Below are 21,622 nucleotides of genomic sequence, written 5' to 3'. Positions count from 1 at the left end.
TTTTACAAAATTTTTCGTGTCTCGTCATAAAATAGTACTTTCTGTATATTATTATTAACTATGTGCGAGATGATATAATCGCGTATATGTCACCCACTTTATAAAAAGGGTGTTTGTTTTGAGATTTGTAATGTAAAAAAAATTAAAAATACTAATAATTAATAGTGTTTTGGAACCATAAGTGATTGAATTAATCTGTTGTGGAAATTTTAAAGTTGCTGTGGTAATATAAACAAGTTACCCGATACTGTATTATGATTTCTTCAGCTAAATATAATATACCACAACACCATAGTTTACTGTAGTATTACTTTACTGCTGTAGCATGCATTAACCAGTGTTTAATTTTTTGTTTTGCCTTTCCCTGCTGAAAAATCCAGCTTAAACCAGCCTAGGCTGGTTGGCTGGTTTTAGGTGGTTGACCAGCCTGGATTTAGAGGGGTTTTGGCCATTTCCAGGCTGGTTTCCAGCCATTTTCAAATGACCAGCTAAATCCAGCTAAAACCAGTTTGACCAGCCTGGTTTAAGCTGGACATAGCTGGTTTTGGCTGGGCTCCCAGCTTGGCTAGGCTGGTCAAGCTAGTTTTAGCTGATCATTTTCCAGCCTGACCAGCTAAGACCAGGCTGGAAACCAGCCTGGAAATGGCCAAAACCCCTCTAAAACCAGGCTGGTCGACCAGCTAAAACCAGCCAACCAGCCTAGGCTGGTTTAAGCTGTTTTTTTTTTCAGTGAGTTATTAATCAGGGGTCGCCACAGTGGAATGAAGCGTCAACTTATCCATCAATGTTGCCCTTCCAGCTGCCATCACAGGGAAACACCCACACACTCTCATTCTCACACATGCACAACGGACAACCTAATTCACCTATAGTGCATGTTTTTGGATTGTGGGGGAAACCGCAGTACTCAGACGAAACCCACATGAACACGAAGAGAACATGCAAACTCCACACGGAAATGCCAACTGATTCAGCCGAGGCTCGAACCAGAGACCTTCTTGCTATGAGGCGACTTTTTTGTGAAGATTACTTTTTTCTTGTATACAGATATAGTAATATGACACAAGAGTTGTTGTTATTCTTTGAACATAAGTGTGTAAATGTTTGCATGAACACAGAAGATATTTTGAAAAATAAAAATGTTGGAAACCATTCACTTTCATAGAATTGACTTTTCCTTTGGAAGTTAATGGTTGGGAACATTCTTCAAAATATCTTTTTTTGTGTTCAACAGAAAAAGGAAACTCATAAATGTTTGGAACCACTTAAACATGAGTAAAAATTGAGAAAATGTTCATTTTGGCCGAACTGTCCCTTTAATACAGGGACTTGATGCCATCTGGTGGTTTTAGTGCCATATATTTACCAGTCAAGGTACCAGCACAGAACACTCCCATAAATTATCCCATAAATATATACTTTTTCCTAAATATTTCCCAGTCCCTAAAGGCTAGCTAACCTGTTAAACACTAAGAAAACTGAAATGGCTATAGTATTATTGCTCAATCGGAATCTGTAAGTCTGACTGAAGCTCAGAGCGAGGACTCAAACGATCAGTCGTTTAATTACAGCCTCATACAGAATGAATTGTTATCTTGTCCCAGGGAATGAAACAAATAACCATCATTAAATGTGATCTTGGTGATCTGTGATTAACCCGACACATGCAAAACAACTATTTTCAATCAGTTTTATCGGTGGCTCTTCAGACATAGGCAGAAAACTGGTATTCGGCTAGATTTTTATCCTTATAGCCTTATAGTGAATGATCCATATGTTCATTCATTTTCCTTCGGCTTAGTCCCTTTGTTCGTCAGGGGTCACCACAACGGAATGAACCACCAACTTATCCAGCATATGTTTTACACAGCAGATGCCCTTCCATCTGCAACCCAGTACTGGGAAGCATGTGGATGATGTTATTCTCAATTCTAATGTTAAAACCTGTACAGAATATGCATATATTTATTTACTTTTTTTTTTAAATTCTTTTTTTCATCTGATGCCACAGGAATGAGGTGTTTGTAGCCTACATAGTAACATTAATAACTCAGATAGATTAACTGTAAGCATAAACTGTCAGAGGTAAAAAAAAATGGCATAATTTTAGTAAAATATGTTGATCTTTTAGATGAAAAACTAATGTATGAGTTAACCTCATGTGAGAAATGTGAGCGATTGGCTGAGTAAAATTATTTAGCCAATATAATAGTAACACGCGACACGGTGGCTCAATGGTTAGCACTGTCACCTCACAGCAAGAAGGTCGCTGGTTCGAGTCCCGGCTGGGTCAGTTGGCATTTCTCTGTGGAGTTTGCATGTTCTCCCTGTGTTTGTGTGGGTTTCCTCTGTGTGCTCCGGTTTTCCCCAAAGACATGCAGTATAGGTGAATTGAATAAACTAAAATGACCATAGTGTATGTGTGTGAATGAGTGTGTATGGATGTTTCCCAGTACTGGGTTGCAGCTGGATGGGCATCCACAGTGTAAAAAATATGCTGGATAAGTTGGTGGTTCATTCCGCTGTGGCGACCCCTGATGAATAAAGGGACTAAGCCGAAGGAAAATGAATGAATGATAATAGCAATAATGGTAATAATAACAACGAAAACAATAATATTCTATAATTAATTGTATTAATACTCACTCTATGGTGACGCGGTGGTGCAGTAGGTAGTGCTGCCGCCTCACAGCAAGAAGGTCATTGGTTCGAGCCTCGGCTGGGTCAGTTGGCGTTTCTGTGTGGAGTTTGCATGTTTTCCCTGCGTTCATGTGGGTTTCATCCAGGTGCTCTGGCTTCCCCCACAGTCCAAAGACGTGCGGTACAGGTGAATTGGGTAGGCTAAATTGTCTGTAGTGTATGAGTGTGAATGAGTGTGTATGGTTGTTTTCCAGAGATGGGTTGCGGTTGGAAGGGCATCCGCTGCGTAAAACATGTGCTGGATTAGTTGGCGGTTCATTCCGCTGTAACGACCCCGGGAAAAATAAAGGGAATAAGCCGAAAAGAAAATGAATGAATGAATACTCACTCTATATATTGCTCATATTATTTATACTGCATATGATGAAAATATAAATAAAATAAAAATAAATTACAAACATACATTAATCCTTTCCACAAGTCACAAATCAAATTTTCAGGTCAATAATAATTTTAAATAGAAACAACATAAGTATAATAAAGATATGCAACTTTTTTCCAGTCCACAGAATTAGCAAGTGTTGATATAATGAACTGTAGCAAAATAACTTTAAATAATTTCTTACATTTCTCATAACGTCAGATGTCTCCTTCAACCAATTTCAATACAATAAATTTATACGGTACTTAACAGCTAAACAAACACTCTTTTGTATTGTTTCCCCCTTAAATCCACATAATTAACAAATACTGTGTAATGAACTCTTACAATTTTCTGTTTGACGTCATATTAGCTCCGCCCCGTTTGCCTTTGACCCTCCCGGCGCGCCTGTGCTGTGGCGGGAGATTCCAGCATGGCGGTGCAACCTAAACAGAACCTGTCTATGGACAGTGCATCTGAACATGGATTCCTCAATTTTTACTTTTCGATGTCCGACAAACCAGACACCACGGTGCGAGTGTTTGATAGAAACGATTACTATACGGTGCACGGGAAAGATGCGGTTTTTGCAGCCAAAGAGGTTTTCAAGACAAATGGAGTCATCAAAAATCTGGGTTCAGGTTAGTGATCCGCTTATAAATTATTTTCAATAATCAATATCTCTTTAAATATATCATCAACTGCTTCTTTCAGTTGTGCAGATTTATACTAAGCCGTATTTTTAAGTATCTTAAATTACGTTAATTGTCGTATGTTGTAAAAGTGTTGTTTTATTCTTATTTATTCAGGGAACAGGAGGTTGGAGAGTGTGGTCCTCAGTAAGATGAACTTTGAGTCATTTGTGAGGGATTTGCTGCTGGTCAGACAATACCGGGTGGAGGTTTACAAGAACGCCAGTAAGAGCAGCAAAGAGCATGACTGGCAAATAGCTTTCAAGGTATCAAATGCCCTCTTTCATTAACTTTTTTTTTTTAAGTTGAGGTAAAGTTGTTTTTATATTTATAAATTCGTTCATTTTGGTATAGTGACAACTTATGAGAGGCTAATATAAATATTGGCTCTGAAATCTCATGTAAGAATGACTTTAGCACAACATTAGCACTATTTAACTGTGAATGATGCTGTACTTCGATAGCCATTATTTGTTAATATAATTTCACTATTTAGAGTTTGCAAAGAATACTTTTCTGAAGTCATATTATTAAGGAGAAAGTCTGAATGTGTGAATGAAAGACCAACTTTACCTAGGCCATTCTATGTCTTGATTTTCTTTTACTAAAACTATTTGACAGTCTCCTTGGCTGTGTTTTGGATCATTGTCTTGCTGAAATGTCCACCCTGGTTTTATATTCAGCCTCCTGCCAATGTAGATTTTGGACTGAAGCAGCTAATATTAATTTACTATGACGAAGGATAGGGTTGCTGAATAATTTCTAAGAGATTTTAGCTGCTGTCTGGGCTTTCACTGCCTTTTTACACCTCCCTTCATGTGTTCAATACTTTTTTCCTGTGTTTAATTTTCTTACACAACTTAATTTGTAAACTAATTAGATTTGTTTTCTTTTTATATATATGTATTTTTGGGTTATCAACATCTGGTGAAAATTTCAAGTCTACAGCACCTTTAGAAATATGTTTTCTGAGAAATAAATGACATTGAATGCTTATTTCCCCCCCTGGATATGTATGTTTATGTATGTAGTGAGAGGGAGAGATCTTATCTGTTATTAGTGAAAGTGGAAAAATGTGAATGTCAAGTGTTTGCATACTTTTACCACATTATCACCACATTTACCCATTTTTGTTAATTAAAAATATTTTTGAGATTCAAAAACCATAGTATCACCATAGATTGAGTTATTAGTATATATGAATATAAATTACTTTACATGTACTTTGTACCATGTTATTACTGCATTTGCATTTTTATTAATACATGTTTTAAGGTAAATAAGGTAAATAAATGTAACCTTTTAAAAATAAATCTATTGGTCAAAATAATCCTTTAGGCTAGTTACTTTTATCTATCTATCAACCGACCAACCGGCTTGCTTACCTAATTACTTGCTTATCTACTTACTTACTTGCATACTTACCTACTTACTTGCATACTTACCAACTTACTTACCAACTTACTTGCCTAATTACTTGCCTAATTACTTGCCTAATTACTTGCCTAATTACTTGCCTAATTACTTGCCTAATTACTTGCCTAATTACTTACCTAATTACTTGCTTACCTACTTGCTTACCTACTTCATTGCCTACTTACCTACTTATTTGCCTACTTGCTTGCCTACTTACCTACTTGCATACTTATTTGCCTAATTGCCTAAATACTTACTTACCTAATTACTTACCTACTCGCTTACCTACTTGCGTACTTGCTTGCATACGTACCTATTTATTTACTTACCTACTTACTTGCCTACTTACCTAAATACTTACCTACTTGCCTACTTGCATGCATACTTACCTATTTACTTACCTACTTGCCTACTTACCTAATTACTTGCCTACTTGCATGCATACTTACCTATTTATTTACTTGCCTACTTACTTGCCCACTTGCATACTTGCCTACTTATTTACTTGCATACTTATCTACTTATTTCCCTACCTACTTATTTACTTACCTACTTACTTATTTACTTACCTGCCTACTTGCATACCTACTTGCTTGCCTGCTTGCATACTTACTTTTTTATGCATCTCTTCCTGTTTATGCATCTCTTCCAGTCAAAATAAACTTAAATCATTATGAGGGCTAAATTTACTTTTCCTGCGTTCATCTGGTGTTTGTTTTGCATTCAGGCATCTCCAGGAAACCTGACTCAGTTTGAGGAGATTCTGTTCGGCAGTGGTGGAGGGCCTGCTGAGGGTGCTGTCGGTGTGGTGGGTGTTCGTCTTGGCACTGGCACTGATGGCCAGCGTGTTGTCGGTGTTGGTTATGTGGACAGTACCCTCAGGAAACTTGGTGTGTGCGAGTTCCCTGACAATGATCAGTTCTCCAACCTGGAGGCTCTCCTTGTGCAGATCGGCCCCAAAGAGTGTGTGCTTCCTGCAGGAGATTCAGGAGGAGACCTGGGCAAACTTAAACAGGTGACTTTTAATAGATAATGGCTAATGTGTTTAAAATTTAAACAAGATGGTTATCGGCTGTCAACATTTTTATTGTTCTTCTGGAAATAAATGTTGTAAAAGTTATTCCACCTATATTGTTTTTCTATGCAATTATTATTTTAGTTAGTAATATTTACAATTGTCTTTATTATTGTAATTAATGTACACATGAAAATATCATGACAATGCTACCCTTAATCTTTAACATCCACTGACGTTTTTTTTTTTAATACAGTTCATAATAAGCACTTAAACATAATTAAACAGTCGTTCAGTAGTAATATCATATGTTCATTTGATCCTCAGGAGACATTTCTTATTCTTGATTTTAAAACCTTTGTGCTGGCTAAAATTTTTGTGTAAACCAAGATACACTACAATCTAATCTATGGTATTAAAATTTAAATATGATTTGGAAAAATAATGGTTCTTTAAAACAGAATGCATTTAAAACTAGCAATGAACACTTGTAATGTAATGAGAGCTACAGTTCAAATAACAAAAGTATTCATTTAAATGTATTGTTTTAAACTATAGAATACTGAAAACTACTTGCATTACATTACTGAGCACCAATTTAGCATATTAGAATGATTTCTGGGAAATAACTGCTAAAAACACAGCTTTGCTTTAGCAGGTAAATACGCAATTTGTAGTTAAAAACGCAATTTTTAAATGTAGTTGCATTTTTAATGATAGTTTATTTAACCATAGAACCATTTTACATATTTCAGGGTGTCTGAAGGTTTGATCAAGTCACATTTAAGACCCTTTTAAGACCATTATGAATGAAGTTTTAGACTTATACAAGGCTAAAAGTAATGACTATTTCTAATAGCCCGGTTTGGCCAATGGATTTTTTTTTCTTGCCACCAAATGTAATAATTTCTTGGCAACATACTTTAATGTGTCAAAACAAGAAAACTAGTTGTATACTTTTTTTTTTTTTTTTTTTTTTTCAACATAATATTTCTTTTTGACAAATTACAAGTGTAACATTCTTAAATGTATATTTATTGTGAAGACGATTACATAAATAATCAAAATATATATTTGTTGGCTTTTTGTCCAAATTGATTGCGCAAAACTTCTATTCAACCTAATGCGTTTCTGTAACAAATCTTTAAGTTTCATGCCTATTTATAAATATTATGTCTAGTCTACTCTCCCTTACTTCTGTAAATAGTTTTTGTATGAATGGAAGATAATGTCAAGGGCTATATTGTTTTTTTATTATCATAAGGAACTGTAATTGTCTTTAGTTTTCTTTCCTGGGAATTAATTTGAAGGAACTGCTGTAAAATATATATTTTTTTAAAGCTATTGTAAATTGTATCTTATTGCAATAATAAAAAAAAACACTTAAAAATAAAAAAAATGGTTTTATTAAGATGGATTGTTGGTGATTGGATGGATGTCGGCCTGATTGTGCAAGATTGCTTTTCTTGGACAGAGGAAAATTAAGACCTGTTAAAAAACAGTTTAAGACACATAAAACAATATTTCAGTGAATTTAAGACTTTTTAAGGCCTAAAATTTTGTTTTTGAAATTTAAGACTTTTTAAGACCCCACGGACACCTTGGTTTTAATCAAATGTATATCATTGGCAAGCATAAAAATTAAACATAATAAATATACATTTTTTCCATCCTTTGATCTGTAGTATAGCTATAATCATGCTTCATAAATACCTATGGTTGTTGTTGATGATTCAGGTGGTGCAGCGCGGTGGCATTCTCCTCACAGACAGGAAGAAGTCAGAGTTCACAACTAAAGACATTGTGCAGGATCTGAATCGGCTACTGAAGGCCCGTAAAGGAGAGACTGTGTCCAGCGCTGCCCTTCCTGAGATGGAGAAACAGGTTTGGGGATCTGCCACTAGTGATCGGAGAAACTATGCTTTTCAAAGCTTCAAAACAATTCTGTTTCAATCCTCTTGAAACATTGTGTGCAAGGGACACCTGGTGGTCAAAACCATGTAAATGCAGCAAAACAAGCGTGAGAATTGACTTTTTCAAACATTGCAAACTTAAACTTAAAATTAAAAAATATAACATATAAATGCACTTAGCCTATCTAATTTCATTACTTAAGTCTCTTTACAGTATGTGTACATTTTCATGGCGTATATATTGTTTGTTCTATGGTGGGCTCAACCCGACTATTAACTAATCCTTTTCATTTTACAAATGTCTCATTAAAACATCTACAGAATTATAAAATTGATCTGGGATCACATAAAAACTATAAAACCTGTTCAGCGATTTGGTATTGATTGGGATGAAATTTTTTTATTAGTTCTAAAACTGTAAAGGTGTAACGAATCCCTATAACAAAGTCATGTGACCCTGCAAATTTGATCCATGCTCTGAAACCACTGATTCAATATTAAAGATTCGTCAAGGTTTTGAAACTTCAGAAAGCAGTGTATTCATAGTTTTCAAATTCAGGTGATTTTTCATGGAGATTTAATCATGATATATATTTTTTCTAGATTGCAATGTCTTGCTTAGAAGCAGTCATCAAATACCTGGAGCTCCTCGCAGATGAGGCCAATTTCGGGTCCTTTAAGATGACCACCTTTGACCTGAACCAGTACATGCGCCTGGATAATGCTGCTGTACAGGCCCTCAATCTCTTTCAGGTTTGTGGTCATTTAAAAACGAGAAATACGCCATTTCTTCAGCCAATGCTTTGATTTATGCTTTGTTTTTGTAATTTTTTAGGGTTCTTCTGATGATGCTACTGGCACTCACTCTCTGGCTGGACTTCTGAACAAATGCCGAACTCCACAAGGACAGCGACTGGTCAACCAGTGGATCAAACAGCCTCTCATTGATAAAAACAAGATAGAAGAAAGGTGAGACTTTCAACTTTTAGGTGTGTTGTAATGCAGGGTTTATGGAATAGTAGTGTTTTTTTAGACCTGTGTTATATAGTCTTTATTTTGAAGTGATATACATATAAATTTTGTTATGCGTGTTATAAACAATGTACTTTTTTCCCAAATGAGACCCTTTATTTTAAAAACGGATGTCATTTAAAGGAAATGCCTTGTTTATATCTGTATTCATGTAAATGTAGTCAATATGGCACGAGATCTGCAATCTGACATGTAATGTTATATAAGATTTGCATTAAAACTTGTAACATCCTACTGCTATACATAACTACTGTAATGATAAAATATACCTAATACTGATCATACTGATCTGATCATTAATATTATTCAAATTAAAGCAAAAACGAGCTCAATCACTGATTCTGACTGGACAACTTTTGTTGCTTTTGTTATACTCCATATACTTGTATATTAGTATGATGATAGTTATAATTAGTACAGTACAATTAGTATAATAAAGATTGCATTGATTTGATTGTTTTTTACGATTTAACATCATAGATAGTTTCCTAATTGAACCTCTGAATTGCAATCTTAATGAAATCTTTACTTCAGATTCACAGCATAATTTAAGATTTAAGTGAAGTTTCATAAACTAATTTCAAGAGGAGCACGTGATATGATTGAGCACGTCTGGCCACTCATCTGTAATCAGTAATAATCCAATCAGAGTGATCCTAGTTTACTATAAATGGATCATTTTCTCCCTACTGCTCTATCTTCGTTTGGAAGAATCCCCCCTTCCACCCCATCTCCTCCTTTTCCCCTTTTCTTTTCTAAAATCTCCTGATATGCCTATCGACCGGGCGGGAGCCCTGGGATCAAATATCTCCGAGCTCAGGGTTCTCTCCCGGGACAGCATGCCAAACCTGCTTTAAACACCAAGCATATCTAAGTGGGAACTCTTGAATTACCTCTTTGAATTGAACTTTTGCACCATACAATGAGTCTATACCTCTGCTTGTGCACACCCAGACTGGACCTCGTGGAGACGTTTGTGGAGGACTCTGAGCTGAGGAAAAGTTGTCAAGAGGATCTACTCCGCCGCTTTCCTGACTTGAATCGGATGGCAAAGAAGTTCCAGCGTCAGAGCTCAAATTTACAGGACTGTTACCGGGTCTATCAAGCTGTGGGGCAACTGCCAAATGTGGTGCTGGCACTGGAGAGATACAGTGGTATGCAAAATGTTGCCTGATAACCTTATAGTTTGCATTTACCATGATAATTCATACAAACAGGATTCATTCTCAGTTTGTTTCTAACTTGTTTGAGTTTCTTTCGTTTATTGAACTCAAATGAAGCTACTCTGAAGAATGTTGGAAACAAGCAGCCATTGACGTCCATTCCATCTTTTGTTCCTACTATGAATGTAAATGTCTGTTTTTATCCAATATTCTTCAGAATATCTTGGGTCAATAGTAAAAAGTAATGTGTAAGTTTTAAAATACATGTTAACTATTTCATTTTTGGGTGAACTATCCCTTAGCGTAACTGCTTTTTATGGGACAACAAAAGTGATGGCTCTGTTTTAATCTGTTAACAGCAGTGTTAAGTAACAAATACTCAAATGACTGTAATTGAGTAGTTTTTCCTCAAGAATTGTAATTTAGTAACTAGTTTTAAAAATGTGAAGCCTTAAAAGGGTCCAAGATGATGACTGAAATTTCCAAATGGCCTTAAACAAAAACTACATGCACTACAGAATATTACGTTTTCACACACACATGCACAAATGGCATGCAAACATATAAGCCTTTTACAGTGTAATACTACTCTTAAGTACTTTTAAAAGGGCTTTACTCATACTTGTGGCATAATTTACAACAGATATTTTTCCTTTACTTGCGCTACATTTGAGCAAGTAATGGTACTTCTACTTGAGTATGATTTTTCAGTACTCTTTCCACCACTGCGTGTTAACAGGAAAACATCAGGTCCTCCTGCATGCGGCATTCATCTCTCCGCTCAGCGACCTCGTCTCAGACTTCTCCAAATTTCAGGAGATGATTGAAACCACACTGGACATGAACCAGGTCTGCTCTTGTCTTCCATCTAAGGGTTTTGTTTCTGTTTACAATTTATTCACATATACAACAGAACTATTTACTTTTATATAACAAAGAAAACTAATGGGTTGCACTTTTATCAGTCTTTCAGTATAAATGTCACTGAAATGAGAGTGAAAAAAAAGTATTTTGTTTTGTTGACATCATTTAGGATATCAATGCGCTGTTGTTGTAAACCTTAAGATATTCGTGAATATTCGTTGCACAACGGACTGACTTTCCACATCCCTAAAGATGACACTGCACAAAATGAAAAGTGATTGGTTTGTTAATCTTTCGCTCATGTAGCATCATGGATAGTCCTTGACCATACAAAGCTGACAAATTGTCCAGACCTGATGGCTACGAAAAACTTAAGTGCAGCATGATAAACAGGGTTTGAGAACTATCTGTTGTTTCTAATACTGTTGTGTTATTTTCCAGGTTGAGCATCACGAGTTTCTGGTGAAACCTTCCTTTGATCCCACTTTGAGTGAGCTCAGGGAAAACATGGATCGTTTGGAGAAAGCCATGCAGGCCGCCTTGAGCAGCGCAGCTCGGGAGCTTGGTAACTGAACCTAGTTTGGCTATTTAATGCATTTCCTGTTGAAGCATTTTGATGTTAATCTTCTAACATCTTTCTTTTTTTTCATTTGTTGATCTGTGCTTTAGGGTTGGAAGCAGCCAAGACTGTGAAGCTTGAATCCAATGCACAAATTGGTTATTTTTTCCGAGTTACATGCAAAGAAGAAAAGAGTCTCCGCAACAACAAGAAATTCACTACTTTAGACGTTCAGAAGAATGGAGTGCGGTTCACTAATAGGTAAGACATGTTGTATGAGATGTATAACCCTTACAAGATTTATGGGTCCCATGAAATTAAAATAAAGTTTTTTTAGTGTTAGTATCTGTATTGTTAGTTTTTAGGATATCTATAAGCTAATGCACACCAAGACATTTGCGTTTTGAACATATAAAACCAATGTAAACATGAAAGGCTTGTAGTTTGTAACTTCCTAAACGATCAACGGTTTTATTCACGTCACCTCGTACTTCAGTTTCTCATCAAATTGTGTCCAATCAAATGCTCTCTAATATCTGACTTGCCCCGCAAGACGCTTCACATTTGATGAACTTGAGCTCAACCACTCACTTGCAGAGTGGTGATAAAACAAAATGCCATTTGCTGTTTAAAAAAGGGGAGGAGCTATTCTGTCCCACCCTGTCCATGTTTCATGTGAGATTAAGGCAAACATAAAATAAAAAAGCACATTTTAACGCACTTCACAGGACTTTTCAATACTTCTGCTGACCCCCTGTATGAGTTTTTAATGGGTTATTTTAAACGCATTGCTAAAGTTTAATTGCAACACATCGATTATCATGTGACACCGCAGCTCCAGTGATTAATGAATATATCGTGTTTTGAGTATATATTTTTTTTTTTACCTTTTCCACAAATATTGACAAACCCTTTAATTACATTAAGAAATATCTTATACTCACATTCGCAAATCTGTGTAAGAACATTTCGTTGTTTTAAACGGCTTAATAATCATATTTATATATCTGTGAATGGTGATGGACGCTATCATGTTAATCTACGCTGCAAGAGACATCAGAGCTGCTGGATTATTCATTTATGAATATAATTTATCATATTATTTTTTCCTGAAAAACACAAGTGGCTGTTTAACTTGGAGAGCAATAGTAAATGTTCTAGTAACAAACAGTGTATCTGAAGTAAATAAAGCACATCGTGAACTAATTATTACTCTCCATAGACATCAGTTTGTATTTTACAAACCATAAATGTTGTTTTGCTAGTACTTGCACGTATTTGAATGTCTGAAACCTAAAATGAATGTTATTGGTTTGAAAATGCTGATAACTTGTGGTTGACAAGCACCATGCACCTCTTTCTGTGCTTCAGCACGAGTGAGAAAATTTGACTTGATGAAGTGCGTTGTGAACATTCTAATCACACCATTGTGATGTAAGGTTACATACTGGTTCAACAAGTGACTAGCTTTATTAATGATAGAGTTGTGTCTGTTTTGTAGTAAGCTGAGCTCTTTAAATGAAGAATACACTAAAAGCAGAGAAGAGTATGAAGAGGCTCAGAATGCCATTGTCAAGGAAATCATCAGCATTGCTGCAGGTGAGCCATTTATTAATATTCACTAAAGTTTTAGGTTTATTTTTCATGTGGTGTTTGGCTTTGATTATAAATATGGAACGTTAAGGATTCAGTAAGTTACTATGATAGATAAAACATAAATGGAAAGTTCCATTTTACAAGATGTTGGTGACATTTTTTTTTCCACTAGAACCGTCCATGACCTCCGGCACTTTGGGAGTCAAAAAAAAATAGGCATAGCCAATTCAACATCTGTATAACCAGTTCAATATTGGATTCTAGGCATTTTCATCACATTAAACTGTTTTCAATGATACTTTAAAGGGCCATGAACCCCAACCCCTCCCCCCTCTCAGCAGGGTGTTAGAAAAAAGTTAGTTTGAAAAAAGTTAGAAAAGTGGGTGAGTCCAGCTTTGTTTAGGTGGGGGTGTTTGCATGTAAAGGGGAGTTTCATTACGTGCACGAACACCAGCAACACAGTGCAGGGAAGATAGACAGTGATTCAGGGAGCGGCATTTACAGCGGATCTGAGAGCTGTGTGGAAGTGAGGGATTTTCAGTCCATTATATTGTAGTGATATTACTGTAAACTTAGTAACTAAATCATTTTGACTAAGGTATGTCTTTAAAAACTGAGAGTACTGCTGACAATACTAATAACTTCGCCATCTGTATAAACAAAGAACACTGATCATACACTTACCCTATCAGTAGACAGGACAATCAACACGAACTGGAACCTCATCTTTTTTTTTTTTTAAAGAAGATGAGCGGCAAATCTGGATTTCACAATTTCCAAATGCGAAAAGCTCTTGGGTGAAACATATTTTTGTCGCATGTTAGCAGATCACTGTAATCTACACATGTGGGTCCACACTCAAGCTGTTCTCTCATCGCCTGGGAAATGGAAACAAAACCTTCGTTGTGGCACATTTATAAACGCAACACCGAGCCATGTCTGCGAACAATTCTTCTGCTACTTGTTGAATTACGGTTGGCAACACAATTTGGTGTCTCTGAACACTGTAAAAGGTAAAAAGAGTCTTCGAAGCTATAACATGCAAATTTAATGAAGTTGCATCTCGTTCACAATAGAACGCGCTGATTGGTTTGAACCAATCTTTCCCTGGTTTTGAACCAGGACTTTCTCCTGAATCAATGCTGAAAACTCAATGATGTCACTTTGTACTGGCTGGTACAGACATCCAATCTTCACACTGGAATTTACACAATGATCTCATTGCCATGACGTAGCTTCAACATTTTTTTTTAAACCGAAAGAACGCATTTGCTCTAAACAACACAAAAACAACCAATTTTCAATTGTTAGCTAAATATGTGTCCTAATAGTGTTTTTAGCACATATATATATATGACTGTCAACATCTCAAAAAATGTGTTATGGTGTTTCATGATCCTTTGAAAGTGCAATAGGACATCTTGGAAAATGCTAACGTTAGCCTGATGGCCCTGAAATCCCAACATGCAAATTGCCATTTAAAGCCAAGCCTCATGAATGCGCACTAGAGAACTTCACAACATCACATAACGTTCACCAAAGGCAAAACTTTATAGTACTGTTAGTGATTACAGTACAAAACTTAAAAAAGAGGGTAAGTTGTTAATGTTTGCCTGCCATTATCAGTCTGAACCTCATCTGTGGTGCATGCGTTAATTTAAATGGCTGTAATCCATTTTGTACAAACAGGGTGCACTGCGGTATGCAATTACATATTTTGAGTGGGAGGTAGGACAGCCTCGTAGCCATCGTAATGTTCGGACCAAAAGTTTGGATTTGACAAACCTTTCTTGGTCCTACACCTTCCACAGAATTTTTAAAAATGCATATCAATATATTTGGATTACGTCATTTATGACTGCCATCAGGATGTGAAAAGAATTTCATCCGCATAGCAAAAATAGTTTCTAAAGACAATCGCGTATTGCATCTGTAATGTTGTTGACACTTTGAGTAGGAATAATGCAGTTGTGTTTGTACCGTAGGATATGTGGATCCAGTACAGACTCTGAATGAGGTGATCGCTCAGCTGGATGCAGTGGTAAGCTTCGCTGTGGTGTCTCATGCTGCTCCAGTGCCTTTCATAAGACCAAAAATACTAGAGAAGGGTTCAGGGAGACTAGTTCTGAAGGCAGCAAGGCATCCCTGTGTTGAAGCCCAGGATGATGTGGCTTTCATTCCCAATGATGTAACCTTCACAAGAGGAGAGGAGATGTTTCATATCATCACAGGTGAGCTCTTTTTTTTATTATTATTATTAGAGGATTTGTGGTTTGGTATGTCAATGTGTACACATTTGTGATCAATAGTTGTTTGAATGAACATTTGATTTATCTCCTAATTATTTACCTTAATAATGCAAGACGTGTCCACTTCAGTGGAACATTGTCACTGGTATAACAGGATGTGCAAATGACACTCAAAACAGAAGCTATCTTACCCAATGAAAAGGCTGGTAGGATCGTTTAAAAGACAATCTGTAATTTAATAGAAAAAGTATGATTAAATGCAAGTACTGATATAAAACATGTCAATAGTGCTGTCTTGGGTGTACACAGTGACAGCTAGTGCATGTGTGCATCCATATGAGCAAATAGGTTTCCAACTAAATAAAAAATAAAGAGAATTTCTTTAATCTTATTTCATTAGTCATTATGTACCCCACATGGATAAAACTGCAATCATTAATATACAGTAGTCAACATTTAAAATGGATCAAAAATGTTTTTTAGAATTGTCATAAGACAAGAATGGGTGTTTAATAGTTTTAGGATGAAAGCTGATGATCCACTTCAAATGTTGACCACTAGTGTTGGGCAAGTTACCTAAAAGTAATAGATTACAAGTTACTGATTACTACTGGATAATGACGTATAAATCATGTAAATAATACAAAATAAACTGCAGCTCTTTCAGTAATTTACTTAGCTTAATACTCACTGAAAAACATTACAATGTGGTTTAACACTGCAGCTTGGCAATTTCAAAAGATTTAAAAAGATCACCCAACTTAAAATTCTCTCATTTACTTAAACTTCACTTGTTCCAAACCTGTTTGATTTTTTTTTTTTTTTTCTGTTAGACACGAAGACATTTTGAAGAAAACTGGATCCCTATGATGAACTTGCGAGCGCACAATATGCAATATGTAAACAGCCACATAACTAGCTACGCTTCTGTTCAGATTTTCTGAATTTTTCGTAAATTCATAAATTTTTGCACAAAAATACATTTTAGCCTGTTTAGGCTGAGTTGGGCTACTGTGTTTTTGGGTGCTGGTGTACCATTTCTGGTAATTGGGGATCTAAAAGTGCCAGAGCTTTATTTATATTTTACATTATATACATTTTTAAAGTTCTCGCCCAATAGTAACAAACATTGATTCATCATTGGGAATCTCTCATTCCAAGTTTTGGGTAATGAGTACTTGCATTAAATGGAAGAGTTATGCATTTAATCCTGTGGTTCTCAACCACATTCCTGGAACAACCCCAACACTGTCAATTAGAGGTGTGAACCTAAACTGGTGTCATGGTTCGGTTACGATTATCATACCTTCAATTCGATATCACAGGGCATTGATGATGCTTTCCATACATAATTTTATATTTTTATACATTTTATATTAGAGGTGTGAACCTGTGCTGGTCTCACGGTTCGGTTACGATTATCATGCCATCGATTCGGTTTAATTCGATATTTCGGTGCATCATGGTGCATTGACGATGCTTTCCATACACAGTGTTGTATTTTGGGGGGTGGCTATAACAAGCTGTCTGTATAAACACATGGACACACAGCACCACACTGTCTCTCATTCACACACATACACAAACATAGAAGGCACCAAACAAACACACACGCATGCACGTGCACACACACATGCGCCATGCTTGCTTGCTTGCTCGCTCGAGAGTGATATTGTGAGACCACCAGATATTGTGAGACACCAGTGAGACACCAGAGTTACCGACCGCTGCCGTGCTTTATTTGGACATTTTTTTCCCGCGCCGCATGAAATCTGTTCAGGATTTCGAGAATGCATACAGCCGAGAGGAAAAGAGAGGGGAGAAAGTCACGCCAGCAGGTGAAATGGGCCACAGAGAGAGAGAGAGAGAAATGGAGTTCACTTTCATTCCCTCAATCGCAGAGAAATAGGGGCTTCTGCTGTAAGTGCCAGTGAAAGACTTTCCAGAAAACACACACACAGTGAAATTTTTAAGTAGTTGGCGCCTGTAGTGTTGTAAATACCCGCGTTTGCCTCCCTCGCAACAGAGCGCATATGTGACATAAATGACATCAGTACATAATAACCGGTTATGATTATTACTGAACCGATACCGAATTGTCCACATCTGCATCGTAATGCACCGAAGAAACAATTAATTTTGACAACCCTATTTTATATGTATTTGTATTACACTATTGTTCTTTAATACAAGCAGTCAGATATGTGAAATATATGAATTCCTTTAATTTTACTTGTTTAAAGAAAACACTCTTTTTGAATGCATCAAACAGAACTAAAGTACATGCACAGAACAACATGAGCATTTAAAGCAAATGAACAAAAGTAAATATTATCCCGCTTGCTTTTTGAGCGAGTTGTTAAACACCTGTGATCGGTAGGCCCACACGGAATCTGCGCGCTCAATTCCGCAGATTTTTCGCAGATTTTAGAACCCCTGCATTAACCCAAATGTTAAAAGTTTTTTTTTTTGGTGTTTAGGTCCAAATATGGGTGGTAAATCTACCTACATCCGTCAAATGGGTGTGATCGTGCTGATGGCACAGATTGGCTGTTTTGTGCCCTGTGATGAGGCAGAGCTGAGTGTGGTGGACTGTGTTCTGGCTCGAGTGGGTGCAGGTGACAGCCAGATTAAAGGAGTGTCCACTTTTATGGCTGAGATGCTGGAGACAGCAGCTATTCTTCGGTTAGAAGTCAACTTTTTTTGAAGTGTTTTGAATTCCTTGTGTGCATCCTAACAATTTACATTTACAAAACATTGACATATTCTATTCCCTTCAAATGAACTTTTTAATTTGTCTTGATAAAAGCTGCTGAATCCCCTGTGAGTGCATTTAATGTTTTGTATTTTGACATTTTAGGTCAGCCACTGAGGATTCTCTCATCATTATTGATGAATTGGGCAGAGGCACTTCTACATATGATGGCTTTGGTCTGGCCTGGGCGATCTCTGAGTATATCGCCACCCGCCTCAAATCTTTCTGCCTGTTCGCGACTCACTTCCATGAGCTGACAGCCCTGGCACAGCAGGTGCCCACTGTCCGCAACCTCCACGTCACTGCCCTGACCACAGACAGCACTCTCACCATGCTCTACAAGGTCAAAAAAGGTATGTGATACTTGCAGTTTTGTGCAAATTACAAAGTCAGCTTGGCCAAGTATACCTAAATCCCTATAATAATTGAATTAAATCTTAGTGAAAACTTGGTGAATATATGTGACACACGAACTTATCGTACACAAACTTGTATGGATATCAAGCCTTAGGTGTTGCTGTAAGTTAAAAACATTTCTATTTCTTCACCTTGTTTATGGTGACCTAAAATGTTATCTTTGCTGATTTTTGTGGTTGCAGGGTTTCTAAATATTACATTATACCTTTTTACCCATGCTTAAAGAGCCCCTATTATGGGTTTTTGAAAATGACCTTCCATGCAGTGTGTAACACAGCTTTTAAGTGAAAAATCCAGCTGAGGCTTAAATCTGAAAGTGCGAAGTGTTTAACTATTGATTCATCTATAAAAGAATCAACTCAGAGTGGTTCAACTGAAACGTTGGGGTAATTAATATTAAGCCGTGTCGGTGTGACGTCGATATGGAACTCAGGCCCCGCCCATTTATTGCAGGCACAGACCCGGGAAAATTGAAACCCCCAGCCCTGGCCACAAACACTAGCAAAAAAAAGTAGACAAACACTGTAACAGATCCCGGTTGAATCATGTCGCGAAGTGACTGTGCTTTGAAGTGTGAGGGAAAGTTAGTGTTAAGTTCCCTACTCAAAGATGAAGCTGTGAAGAGTCAGTGGTTGAAGCTTATTTTTGCAAAAATACCTCAGCATTATAGCCCCAGCCTTGTGCTGTGTTCCCGTCATTTTTCTGACAGGTGCTTCAGCAATCTACAAGCATACAACAGGAAATTCATCGACCGTTTGTTATTTAATTGGGTTTTGTTACTTGTAACTGCTCCACGCGGCTTGTACTGTATCTGGTTGACTCTTTATATTCTCATATCGCATCTAAAACCAAGTTGAAAACACAGTGCGTGCTGCTTTAAGGATTTAAACGCCTTTGTGAGCTTGCGATCATTTACCGTTTGTCATTGCTATGGCCACCATCAGCTGTTCCTACACACTTGCGGTGGTCAAGTTTCAAAATAGTTCAGCTTTTGCCACTGTGTGGATTAATACTGAATGTGTGTTATGGTTAAGAATAGAGCTATATGCTGGTGTTAAACTGCAATGCTTTAATGCACTCCTGCATTGGGCTCACACATACACTCTGTTCTCTACTTTAAAATTGTTGATAAGCTGTTGGCATTTCTCTCTGTCTTGCGCTGAACTCAGTAGACCAATCACAACAGACTAAGTCATCGGACCAATTAGCGCAGATTAGCATCATGCTAAGGAGGGGTTTGGGAACAAATAAATCGCTGAACAAATCCTATGGGAGTTTAAAGTAAAGTAAAAATAAATGCATATTATAAGACAATGAAGGTATTTTTTGACCTTGCATGCATATCAGCCTGTTGTTGGAGACCCGCAAAACCTAAATATGACCTTTTTAATGCATAATAGGGGCTCTTTATAACACTACTCATTGCTTGTAGCTATACTGATATATGTGGTTGATTTGACTTAGGTGTGTGTGACCAGAGCTTTGGGATCCATGTGGCAGAGCTTGCTAACTTCCCCAAACATGTAATTGCTAATGCGCGGGAGAAGGCTTTGGAACTTGAAGAGTTTCAAGACATCTCCAGTGCTGGGGAGGAAGCAGGACCCAAAGCCAAGAAACGCTGCATGGAGAAACAGGTGAGAGGTGTTATTGAAAGAAACTTAGCATTTTCTGTACAGCTTGGAGTTAATAAACTAATATATGCGGTCTTGTCATCTTACCCATAGGAGGGGGAGAAGATCATTGAGGCTTTTCTGGCTAAGGTTAAATCAATGCCTGTTGATGGGATGTCTGACAAGGCTGTCAAAGAGGAGCTGCGCAAACTCAAGGCAGAGGTCATCAGCCAAAACAATAGCTTCGTCAATGAGATAGTGTCACGCTCTGGCAAGGTCAAACTCAGTTCAGCCTGAGGGTTAGAAGTTCAACGTTTCTGTAAAACTGTTCGTGTCATAATGGAAATGGATACAATCTATAGTAGATTAGAAAAAAGGTTCCATTTTAATACTATCTCTTTGGTTTCAGATGTTATATTGTAGACCACATTCTTGTGTGTATTTTCAACATAAATCTAAATAATAAATTTCTAAATAAGATTTGTCTGTGTTGAGTACAATCTGAAATTTTGATAGTGATAATGTCGCCATCTAATGGGTAACTTGAGCAAGTGGATAAATCAGGGAACTTGTAATAATTATGAAAAATAAACTGGAAGTGAATTTGTTTGTTAAACTTTACATTTTGTGCTTGGGTCCAAATTCAAAGTTCTGAAGAAACCAAAAGGTTGCTTTTTGTTCTTTATCCATGTTATCATTGTATGAGAGGTAATTAGGGCAAATGGGTCTTAATGAAATGCATGACCTTTGAATGTCAACGTGTGCGTTGATTATGTCTGTGCAGTCGCAATCACAATAGGCAATTGAATTGCTATATTTGAGACTAAATTTCCATATGTGATGCAGTGGTAAATTGAGTTGTGCGTTTACAAACATCAGAGGTCATGTTTGTTGTATGCATGACGTTGTAATGGTATTCTGGCATGCACATATGTGAACATTTTACTCCTTTTAGTGTCAAGCATCTATGCATATTAAAGATAAACATTCAAATCTGCCACTTTAACATGATCAAATATCACATGTTTAGTTTAAAGACTTTTGTTACTTTTCGTTCTATAGTTCAAGGATTTTTAAGCCGCAGTCTGAGGACTCTGGAGAGCTTAGAAGGGACTATGAAAATTTTTTTTTTTTTTTAATTTATAAAAGGTGGAAATTAAAGAAAGTAACCTTTAAAAATGTATTATAGTAAGTAAATAAATTTAAAGGTTGATAACTATAGTTGAGTAGGATAAAATTATGCAGAGACTTTCCACATCGTATTGAACAAATATTTATAG

General features: G+C 36.7%; 1 protein-coding gene across 1 annotated transcript; it reads left to right on the top strand.

Annotated features, from left to right (window-relative positions):
- Positions 1-3,472: 3,472 nt before the first annotated feature.
- On the top strand, positions 3,473-21,335 carry msh2 (mutS homolog 2 (E. coli)). Its single transcript, XM_056469676.1, has 16 exons — positions 3,473-3,702; positions 3,871-4,019; positions 5,897-6,184; positions 7,922-8,068; positions 8,701-8,850; positions 8,933-9,066; positions 10,084-10,283; positions 11,032-11,141; positions 11,598-11,721; positions 11,826-11,976; positions 13,217-13,314; positions 15,297-15,542; positions 18,041-18,245; positions 18,421-18,668; positions 20,197-20,366; positions 20,457-21,335. Exons 1-16 carry the CDS (start codon positions 3,495-3,497, stop codon positions 20,637-20,639), a joined length of 2,811 nt encoding a protein of 936 aa, XP_056325651.1. The 5' UTR covers positions 3,473-3,494; the 3' UTR covers positions 20,640-21,335.
- Positions 21,336-21,622: the final 287 nt, after the last annotated feature.

Source organism: Danio aesculapii, chromosome 12 (assembly GCF_903798145.1).
Source record: "Danio aesculapii chromosome 12, fDanAes4.1, whole genome shotgun sequence".
In the NCBI taxonomy this organism is placed as follows: domain Eukaryota; kingdom Metazoa; phylum Chordata; class Actinopteri; order Cypriniformes; family Danionidae; genus Danio; species Danio aesculapii.
This window is presented reverse-complemented; position numbering and strand designations above follow the sequence as displayed.

Excerpts from the sequence above, each read along its gene's own strand:
- msh2 (XM_056469676.1), top strand. The coding sequence starts at position 3,495 with ATGGCGGTGCAACCTAAACAGAACCTGTCTATGGACAGTGCATCTGAA. Across the intron at positions 10,284-11,031 it reads GGCACTGGAGAGATACAGTG|GAAAACATCAGGTCCTCCTG; the intron begins GTATGCAAAATG and ends GCGTGTTAACAG. Across the intron at positions 11,722-11,825 it reads CAGCGCAGCTCGGGAGCTTG|GGTTGGAAGCAGCCAAGACT; the intron begins GTAACTGAACCT and ends TCTGTGCTTTAG.